Source organism: Leucoraja erinacea, chromosome 3 (assembly GCF_028641065.1).
Source record: "Leucoraja erinacea ecotype New England chromosome 3, Leri_hhj_1, whole genome shotgun sequence".
Taxonomy (NCBI): Eukaryota; Metazoa; Chordata; class Chondrichthyes; order Rajiformes; family Rajidae; genus Leucoraja; species Leucoraja erinaceus.
In genome coordinates, this window is record NC_073379.1 from 80,575,077 (window position 1) to 80,586,365 (window position 11,289).

Consider the following 11,289-nt stretch of genomic DNA (forward strand, 5'->3'; position numbering starts at 1 on the left):
AATCTGTAGAAAAATAACCCATATATGAACATTTTGACGTGGGAAGAAACAGGAGTTTCAATGTGCTAGTTGGAAAATAATTATTTCATTAATTTCACTAAATTTTGTGGTGATAAAATTATTTTTTCTCTTGCAGGTGGAAAAGAACTCTGTACCATCAACATATACAGAAAATGACCAATCCATGTTAAAATTCCTTTATGACTGTGTCTTCTTTGTAGCCAGAAAGCCTGCATATGCATCACCTCTAAATGGCTTCGCACGAATAAACAGTTGAGAATGGAACTGTTGAGTTTTTCTGTGATTCCAGACTTTAGATTATAAAATGGAGAAGGGAATTACTCAGAGTCAGGACAATCCAATGACTCAGGAGATCACCGTACTCTAATAGTGCCTTTTTCATTTTTAATTATCTTCAGGAAATCCAAACTATTGCAGTGGTGATTTTGGACAACCAAAAATGTGCAATGAAATAATTATCCATAAGATTGGCAAATGAAGCAACGTTGAAGAAAGAAAAAATAGGATATGATATTCTATTATTTTGTGCTGATGTTACCATGTTGGTATTTGTATGCATACACATGTCCCTCTTTTTGGGTATTGCCCCCATGTCGAGGTAGCCAATTATAATTGAAATAATCTAATGAGATACCCCTCATGCATGCATGTGCATGCACTCCCTCCATACATTCTAAACCTTGACACATTGTATCATCATCCTTCATATTTTTCCACATTGTTGAAATCAGAATGTTAATGAATTGTATATGTTTTTGTAGACTTTTGAGCTTGTTGAATATTTTGTGTGGTTATTTTAGCTGGATACCATTTTTGTTACAGCTGAATAAGTTTTCCACTTTTACAATGTAGTTTTCTAAAATCGGGGAAAGGGGATTAGCACTCTGATTTGAATTAGGTTACAGGGATCTCTTCAGGCCATGATGTACTTAAAACAAGTTTGTATCATCGATGTAAAATGCACAAAATATGCCATGTCTTGACTGACTTTTCAGCATTGGCATTCTTGTGCGTTGCTGCACTTTGTTGTCACTGTATTTTGAAACTCATCTGCTGCTGTTCTTACGGAAGCAGTTAATCAGTATTGGTCTACTTAATTTATTGTTTCTATTATAACATTTAAAACAAAATCTATGAAAAATATTGAAATGAATTATACATATATGGGGTTCCCTTTGTTTGGAAAAGACCAGCTTCAGCTTCTGACTTTGCATCATGCCAAAACATATGCAGCCGTTAAAACCAATAACGCCTTTCTTAACTCCTCGGATATTTCACCATTCCCGTGTATTATAACCGTTCCTTGTGGCATGAGTAAAGTTCAATGCCAAACCACACAATCATGTGATTTAATTGCAGATACCTTACCACAGTTCTGTCAAACTTAATCCCCACTTTTAAAAATGTTGCAATTACAATAAAATTATCCTCATAAAGGAAATTGCCATAGAACCATACAGGTTAGTGGATATTGAGAATGTTATTTTGATTCTTTGTTCCAGTGTACATTTTTAATGCATTCTCATGAAACAAATTAGAGTCTATATTATACAATCTCATATGACTTAATGTAGCAAAAAATTACCAACATTTGTCAACTATTGCTGCAGAATAATTTAATAATTCCCATGATAATACAAAAGATCTGACAGTGTAGTCTCATAATTGAACTTCCATGACAAAAGTAGGTATCAGTCACTATATTCAATACAGTCAGTGTTGCGAGTACAACATACTATATGTTGTCAGTGAGTCGTCTTCTCTAGGGTATTCAGAAAATTGCTTAATTTTTAAATTAAGAACTCCTTACGCCAATCAGTATGATAACTCTAATTCAGAATATGTTTTGTGAAATGCACAAGGGTAATCTGCAGATCACCTACTTTTGAATGACATTTTACATTATATGCCACTTAAAACAATCCAGTTTCAATAAAACAAAACAAAAAAAAAAAACTTTTAAAGCTGTAATATTGATGTTTATTCAAAATGTGATTATTTTAACGCATATCTGCCAAAGATATAAACACAATTTAATTCCTTGAAATGTTGGCATCTAAAATAAGGTTAAACAAAATAATTGTAATAACTATGTTCAGGCTTTTACAACTGGAATTCCTAAATATTGAACATTTTGAAGCAAAACAGTTATTTTCATTACATCGTCAATAGTTAAAAATAATCAACATTCCTGTTGATTTATCAGTATTTCCAAACTTGAAAATGTGCAGTAAAAAATGACTAAAATTGGAATTGTTGGCTATTACCTCCAGTTCTCCCATACTAGGAAAAAGTGCAAATATGTATGAAGGTTTTCACAAACAAGTTGTCTCTGAGCAGTTAATTTAAAAAGATAACTATGACATTAACGAGCTTTATAAAAATCTCCACTTCTGCTTCCCCTCAGTAAGTTTTCAGTTCTGGTTAATCATTGGGCTTCAGGGAATTAGATTGCTTTCTTAATTCTTAAACTTCAATTGCACTCCAAACAAATAAACCCAAGTGCTGTCCCAAATTAAAATCGACTGTGTTTTGGATTCAAATTTCACCTTTTAGTTTCCTCTTGAATTTCACATGCTCCTTCCTCTAAGAAAGACGAAGGGCATTTATATGATTCTAAAACTTTAGGAAAACTGGGTGCTGAAAATTGTATAAAAATGTCAAAAGCTGACTACCTCATCGCCAGAAAAGTTGAAGTATCTTCAAAGGTTTTGAAGGTGCCTGTTCCATGTGGTTGTCTGACAATTATGAATTCAGTTTTATTTAAAATATGATCAATGTTGAAATTGTCATTAGTTGAACCATTGTGGCAGTGACTCAAATGGCCATTTTCATTTAACAAATGTTTAATTAGATCTGGTGGGTCTGAACACAAATATTATCCACGTATTATTATGTACTTGTTAAACAACTTCCAGTTTTACTGATTTGTCTTTGAAGAGCTTAATGCAGATTAATACCAATTATTTGGTGGATGAATAAAGGAGGGATTTGTTCAAACCTATTCTTTTTACCTACAGAACATTTGTCTTTGGTTTACAAATGTTTTTCAAAAGTGTTTTTCAACTTGTTTAGATATAAACAATTTTGTTTGATACAAATATGCATCGAACATATAAATATGCCTTCTTTAAACAAATATGTTTGCCAAAAGCTTTTCAAAAACTATGTGCCTATTATGTTGGTGAATGGGCTAAGAACATCCTCTCCATGGATCAATGTCATTCTGCAATATATTGTTATAATACGAGTAAGTATTTTAAACAATTTAAGATTAATTTGGCTTAAATGAATTTGCATTTTAGTTCAATTTTATTATGATAATAGTCAACCTAAACCCAGTTAAAATGCAAAAGAAAGATGCCACCCTGTATCTGTAAAATTAATTCAATAGGTAAGCAATTCTGTTCATCTCAATTTCAGCAAATGCATTCGTCTGACAGATTTGTAAGCAAGACCTTTGTACACAACATCCCTCTTTTTCTGTTCAGCTGTATTTGCCAGTAACATCTTGCAACTCAATTGTATTTGGTGCTGTAACAAAGGCTCCTATTAAGATACTAGCAAGATTAAGCAAATGTGCATTTGAATAACAATAGACATGTAATTCTAAGTGCAATTGGTGATTTGATAGCATGTTGCTAACTGCAGAATTTCAGTTAGCCTGTGTTTTCTGCTGGGTATACTGTTAAAATGAAGCATCTTAGTATTATCTGTAAGAGGTAAAATGATTGTCTTATAGTCAGTTTGAATTCTTAGATATCTTAGAAATTTTTCCACCATGTAAGTGTGCAAGAATCAACGTGGTTGCTTAAAAATTATACAACAATTGAAGCAAATTGCCTGTCTCAAACATAAATCGCCAAAAATTCCATCAATCCTTTAGAATATTGAGATTAAATTGTTAAAAGTACTAATAGAAATTCTTTCCAGTTTTGTGGGATTCTAATGAAACTGTATAAGTAGAATTAGTTCTGGAAACTGGAACCATAGTTTACATTTTCCATTAATGATTGTGCTCGAAGGATGAGTGCAAGTACAGGTAGTTTAACTGAAAGGTCATTGACCTGTATATTAACTCCGTTTCTCACCATAAATGCTCCTGCCTTCCTAATATTGCCATATTCTGCTTACAGATTCCAGTGCCTGTGGTACTTTGTTTTTTTCCTTCATGTTTGCATTATTTTGGCCATTTACCACTGAGCATTAAACCATTGTTAACCATGTAATTTTTTTTTTCCTGGCTACATTGACCAGACACTTGAACAAAAAATAGAAAAAGACAAAATACTTGAAAGTAGTAAAACACCCGATAACACAACATGCTTGGGGCATTGGTGCTGCTAGACAGGTAGATTTTCTGGACTATCAAAGATGCTATTTTTGTTAATATCTCAACATTTCTTAATTAACTTTTTGTCAGAAGATTTACGATAGATGAAAGGGAGCGCAGGCCCAGAGGAACGTAGAAATTGATTGTGTAAAACAGGCCCAAGGGATGTGGAAGAAAGTTTGGAAACTGGGCACGGATGAGCAGAAAGGGAGTGCAGCAATCATTACCAAGTGAGACAGATGCTGAACCATTAGGATTTCTGAATTGGCAGATAGCGGATCATCGGAGTTTTACTGTTATGTCATTTGCAGCTATAACAAATTGTTTACATATTGTATCTTGTAGATATTAACATTTCATTACAGTGTTTGAGAGAATGACAAAATCGCAATATTGAGCCATATAGGCAAAGTTAGAGCAGAAATAATTTGGGTTATGTGGAGCCATATTAAAGGAGGGAAGCGATTTGCAGAGGTTTATGAAGCAAGTAAAAGTGAAGGTACAGCCAGTGATGGAATGATTAAAATCAAGCATGTTCAAGAGGTTTAGAGAGTCATAAACTTGCGTGGTGTGAGGCTTGATGTTTCAGGGGAGCAAGGGTCATAAGTATTTGGAAAATAAGGATCTAAAATCTAAAAATTCTAGATGTAAGTGTTTCACAACAACGTTAACACTGATAAAGCAGTTTTGTAAAACAACTGACAAATGATTCAGCAAAATGATTTGAGGCATTGCCTCCATTGCTTGGTGGCTTATTTGCTGAACATGATTTTATTCTCCTGCATAGGCACTATTCAAAATACAGTATTTTGAACCAATAATTACAATTATAAGCACAGTGTAGATGCCTACTGGAGTAAATCAATTTCTGTAAATGAGTTTTGCAAAACAAATAGTAAAAAAAATACCAATAAACTATTTTGTAAATATATCTGTTTCTCTATATTCTATTCTAATTTAAATGTAGAATATTGTCATCAATGTACTATTTACCTTGTCCGCCTTTATATTGAAAATGAAGTTTCATCACTTGGGATCTTTAAGAAATGTATACCTAGGACATCGGGTAGTCTTTCTGCATTCTCATTACAATAGACAATAGGTGCAGGAGTAGGGCATTCAATGTGATCATGGCTGATCATCCACAATTAGTACCCCTCTCCTGCCCTCCCCATATCCCCTGATCTATCTTTAATATCCCCTATCTTTAAGAGCCCAATCTAGCTCTCTCTGGAAAGTATCCAGAGAACCAGCCTCCATCTAAGGCAGAGAATTCAACAGACTCGCAACTCTGTGTGAAAAAGTGTTTCCACATCTCTGTTCTAAATGGCTTACCCCTTATTCTTAAACTGTGGTCCCTGGTTCTGGACTCCCCCAACATCGGGAACATGTTTCCTGCCTCTAGCGTGTCCAAACCCATAATAATCTTACATGCTTTAATAAAATACCTTCTCATCCTTCTAAATTTCAGAGTATACAAACACAGCCGCTCCATTCTCTCAGCATATGAGTCTCGCCAACCCAGGAATTAACCTTATGAGCCTACGCTGCACTCCCTCAATAGCAAGAATGTCCTTTCTCAAATTTGGAGACCAAAACTGCACACAATAATCCAGGTGTGTTCTCACTAGGGCCCTGTACAACTGCAGAAGGACCTCTGCTCCTATACTCAACTCCTTTTGTTATGAAGGCCAACATGCCATTCACTTTTTTCATTGCCTGCTGTACCTGCATGTTTACTTTCATTGACTGATGAACAAGGATCCCCAAATCCCGTTGTACTTCCCCTTTTTCCCAACTTGACACCATTTAGATAATAATCTTCCTTCCTGTTTTTGCTACCAAAGTGGATAACCTCACACTTATTCACATTAAACTGCATCTGCCATGCATCTGCCCACTCACCCAACCTGCCCAAGTCACCCTGCATTCTCATATCATCCTTCTCACAGTTCACACTGTCACCACCTTTGTGTCATCTGCAAATTTGCTAATATCATGTAATCCCTTCATCTAAATCATTAATATATATTGTAAATACATGTGGTCCCAGCACAGAGCCTTGCGATATTCCACTAGTCCCTACTCTTTGTTTCCTATCTGCCAACCAATTTTCTATCCATGTCAGTACTCTACCCCCAATACCATGTGCCCTAATTTTGCCCACTAATCACCTGTGTGGGACCTTATCAAAGGCTTTCTGAAAGTCCAGGCACACAGCATCCACTGGCTCTCCCTTATTCATTTTCCTAGTTACATCCTCATAAAATTCCAGATTAGTCAAGCATGATTTGCCCTTCGAAAATCCATGCAGACTTGGAAAGATCCTGTTACTGTTAGCTAAATATGCCACTATTACATCTTTAATAATAATAATAATGACTCCAGCATCTTCCCCACCACATCAGGCTAACTGGTCTATAATTCCCTGCTTTCTCTCTCCCTCTCTTAAAAATTGGGTTAACATTAGCTACTGTTCAATCCACAGGAACTGATCCAGAATCTATACAACATTGGAAAATGATCACCAATGCATTCTCGATTTCTCGAGCCACCTCCTTGAGTACCCTGGGATGCAGACCATCAAGCCCTGGGGATTTATCAGCCTTCAGTCCCATCAGTCTACCCTACACCATTTCCTGGCTAATATGAATTTCCTTCAGTTTATCCATCACCCTAGGTCCTCTGTCCCCTAGTACATCTGGGAGATTGTTTGTGTCGTTCTTAGTGAAGACCAAGGACTTAAATTAGTCTTCACTTTTTTTTCTCTTCACATACCTAAAGAAGCTTTTACTATCTTCCTTTATATTCTTGGCCAGCTTATCTTCGTACTTCATCTTTTCTTCCCGTATTGCCTTTTCAGTTACCTTCTGTTGATCTTTAAAAGGTTCCCAATCCTCTGGCCCGCTCATCTTTGCTATGTTATACATCTTCTCTTTTATTTTTATACAGTCCTTGACTTCCCTTGTCAGCCACGGTTGCCTCTTACTCCCCTTAGAATCTTTCTTCCTCTTTCAAATGAAATGACCCTGCATCTACTGGATTATTCCCAGAAATACCTGCCATTGCTGTTCCACCATCATCCCTGCTAGGGTCCCTTTCCAGTCAATGTCTGACCACTCCTCCCTCATGCTTCCATAGTTCCCTTTGTCCCACCTCCAGTTTAAATTCCATTTAGAATATTTTGGAGGACCAAGAACCAACCAAGAATACCGACACTTCCGATTTTACCTTCTCCCTCTCAAATTGCAGATTAAAACTTTTCATATTATGGTCACTAACTAATAATGGTTCCTTTACCTTGAGTTCCCTTATCAAATCCAGAATTGCCTTCTCCCTGGTAGGCTCCAGTACAAGCTGCTCTAAGAATCCATCTTGGAGGCATTCTACAAACTCCTTTTCTTGGGGTCCAGTACCAACCTGATTTTCCCTGTTTACCTGCATGTTGAAATCTCCCATAACCACCATAGCATTACCTTTGTTACATGCTAATTTTAACTCCTGATGCAATTTGCACCCTATCTCCAGGCTATTGTTTGGGGGCCTGGAGATAACTCCCATTAGGGTCCTTTTACCCTTACAATTTCTCAGTTCTATCCACAATGACTCTACATCTTCTGATTCTATGTCACCCCTCGCAAGGGACTGAATTTCATTCCTTACCAATAGAGCCACTCCAGCCCCTCTGCCCACCTGTCTGTCTTTTCAATAGGATGAATATTCAGTTCCCAGCTCTGATCCTCTTGCGGCCATGTGTCTGAACTTTGGTCCCCCAGTTTGTAATATGTTTATCGCAACAGCGAAGCACGATGAGAAAAGAGGCCGACAGAGTGATGGTAACTTAAAAGTTATGTGAGGAGAGACAATAAATAGATTTCAGAAGTAAAGATAACCAAAGGATGTTGAAACTAGGCTGAACACAATAAATTTGATCATGAGATTAGAAGAGTCACTTTTTGACACTCATTTTACATATCAATGGAAGAATGCTTTTTCTAAATAACAGAAACAAATGTCCTTGCTGTCAGTTGGTTACTAACTGAGGCAATGACAGCAGAGATTAAAAAAGGATGAAAAACTACAAAGAAAAATTGATTACTGTGAATTATTTTAAAAATGTAAAATCTGCTTGTAACCATTCTATCGTGAAAGGTAGATCATTGCTGTGGGTGGTGTGAGTCAGTAAAGCACTGAGTCCTCTCAAAGTACTTCCCAGTATACGCTGCTGTGACTTGAACAAACCATCACTACTCTGTCTTTATCTTTGTGTGCTGTGCCAATCTGAGTCATAATTAAGAGTGTTATTGTACTCCATGTGAATGCCAGATTCAGGGTACTGGTCAAATACACAACTCCCTCCAACAATCTGCACCTTCGTTGTTCTTGGGTCTAGAGCCTGGAACTCCCTACCAATTGGTCCTGTAAATGTACATCTTTGACAATAGAAGAAAAGATATCTATCTGGTATTACAATGCCAACCCAGCAACTGAACAGGATCCCATAACACAATCCTTCAGAAGTGTTCTGGGACATTCCATGCATTTTGGTGCTGATGAAAGCAACCGAAGCATGGGTGGACGGGGATAGAGGATGAAGACAGTTTGCACTTGAGAGAAGGCAATATCCTCCAGCCCCTGTGTTGGGGAAGGCTCCATACTGGATGTTCACACATAAAGCCGTTTCACAATCCAACCCGAGGATGAAGGGGTCCCAGAAAAAACAAAGTGCTGGAGTGGACCAGGCAGCATCTGCAGAGGGAATAAATAGATGACATTTTGGATCACGATCCCCCTTCAGACTGACAGGAAAGAAGGGAGAAAGCTGGAAAGATGTTGGTGTGGAACAAACCCTGGTAAGTAGTAGGTTGATACTGCCCTCCCATCAGGCAAAAGGTATTGAAGTGTGAAAACGCACACCTCCAAATTCAGGTACAGTTTTTTTTTTCACAGCTGTTATAAGGCAGCTGAACAATCCTACCACAATTAGAGAGCATTCCTAACTACTATCTACTTCATTGGAAACCCTCGGACTATCTTTGATCGGACTTTCTTGGCCTTGTCTTGCATTAAACGTTATTGACATTATTCCCGCTGCTGGTTAGCACGCAAAAATGTTTTTCAGTGTACCAATGACAATAAACTAAACTCAACTCGTGAAGAGGGTGATTGGCTGATGGCTAGAGTAGGTGACAAAGGTTAGAGGTGAAAGGAGACAAAAGGATGTTGGATAAGGAGACGAGTGAAATGTAAATCCAAATGGAGGAACATTGGTGGAAGGGATAGGGCGGGAAGGGAAAAGAGGGAGGATAAAAGGAAATTGTGGGACTCAGGGATGGAAGGGGGAGAAAAGAACAAGAGACGGGGTAGGAGAAAAATGTGCACACCCAAAGCTCTCTCAACCGATCCTGTCCATATACCTGCCCAAATGTCTCTTAAATGTTATGATAGTACCTGCCTTAAGTACCTCCTCTGGCAGCTCATTTTATATACCCACCACCCTTAGTGTCAATGTGTAAATCTTTTCCCCTCACCTTTACACCTATGTTCTTGATTCCCCTACTCTAAGCAAAAGACTCTGCATTTCCCATATGTATTCCCTCATGATGTTGTACATCTTTATAAGATCACCCCTCATCCTCCTGCACTCCAAGGAATAAAGTCCTAATCTACTCAACCTCTCCTTGTAGCTCAGGCCCTCAGTCCTGGAAACATCCTCATTAATGTTCTCTGAACCGTTTCCAGCTTGACATCTTTCCAATAACACGGTGACCAATACTGAACACAATACTCTAAATGTGGCCACACCAATGTCTTCAACAACTGTAAGATGATCTCCCAAATTTTATACTCAATACTCTGATTGATGAAGGCCAAGGTCTTTTGACCACCCTCTCTACCTGCGATGCCACTGTCGAAGAACTATGTACCTGAACTCCTAGATTCCTCGGTTCTACAACATTCCCCAGAACCCTCTAATTCACTGTGTAGGTCCTGCCCTTGTTAGACTTCTCAAAATACAGCATCTCGCATTTCTCTATATTAAATTCCATCAACCATTCCTCAGGCCACCTGTTCATCTGATTAAAATTCTGCTGCAACTTTTGATAACTACCACCCACTTTAGTGTCATCTGCAAACTTGCTAATCATGCCCTGTATATTCTCATCTATATCGTTGATATAGATGACAAATAGTAATGGACCCAAGTACCAAACCCCGAGGCACACCACTAGTCACAGGCCTCTAGTCCAAAAAGCAACCTACCACAATCTTTTTTCCTTCAATTATGCCAATTTTCTATCCAGTCAGCTATCTCTCCTAGGATCCCATGCGATCTAACCATCTAGAGTAGCCTACCATGCGAAACGTTGTCAAATGCCTTGCTGAAATCCATGTATACAACATCAACAGCTCTGCCCTCATCAGTGACAGGTGATACATGATTGTGGGGCAAAGTATCTGGGTAGGGGATGGGTTGGGTTGGAAGTGATGAGCAAATGAATGTGTTGCGGAGTGCGCAGACTCTACGGAAACCCGAATGGGAACTGCAAGATGTGATAGGTGGTGGGATCTCGTTGAAGGCTGTGGAAATGACAGATGGGGTTGATGGAGTGAAAGGTGAGGATCCTGTGGACTCTTGTTGTAGCACCTGGGAGGAGGGAGGAGGGGGGGGGAGCTGAAATAGGAACACAGAGACAAGATTAAGGGCTCCATCCACAATAGCAGGGGAGGAAAGACAAGTTTACTGAAGAAAAAGGACACCTTGTGTGGAAAGCCTCATCTTGGGAGCCTCTGAGTGATATTGTACATGGTTAGCCTACAGATTAGGTATTATATGGGGCTGATCTGTGACCTGCAAATGCATCAGAAACGTTGACTTTGTTTTAGATACCTGACGTACTGGGCCTATCCCGTATTTTTTTTAATATTTCTAG

The 11,289-nt window shown here is 38.1% G+C and overlaps 1 protein-coding gene across 4 annotated transcripts in view; it reads left to right on the forward strand.

Annotated features, from left to right (window-relative positions):
- Positions 1 to 6,720, forward strand: part of carnmt1 (carnosine N-methyltransferase 1) — a 49,282-nt gene extending 42,562 nt beyond the window's left edge. For 2 of the 4 annotated variants that reach the window (XM_055633060.1, XM_055633059.1), the window contains exon 8: positions 137 to 6,720. In XM_055633060.1, the coding sequence (XP_055489035.1) occupies positions 137 to 277 (141 nt within the window). In that variant the 3' untranslated portion in view covers positions 278 to 6,720. The remainder of the gene's footprint in view (positions 1 to 136) is intronic. The other 2 variants (XR_008723224.1, XR_008723225.1) reach the window with 2 other exon arrangements.
- The last annotated feature ends 4,569 nt before the right edge of the window (positions 6,721 to 11,289 follow it).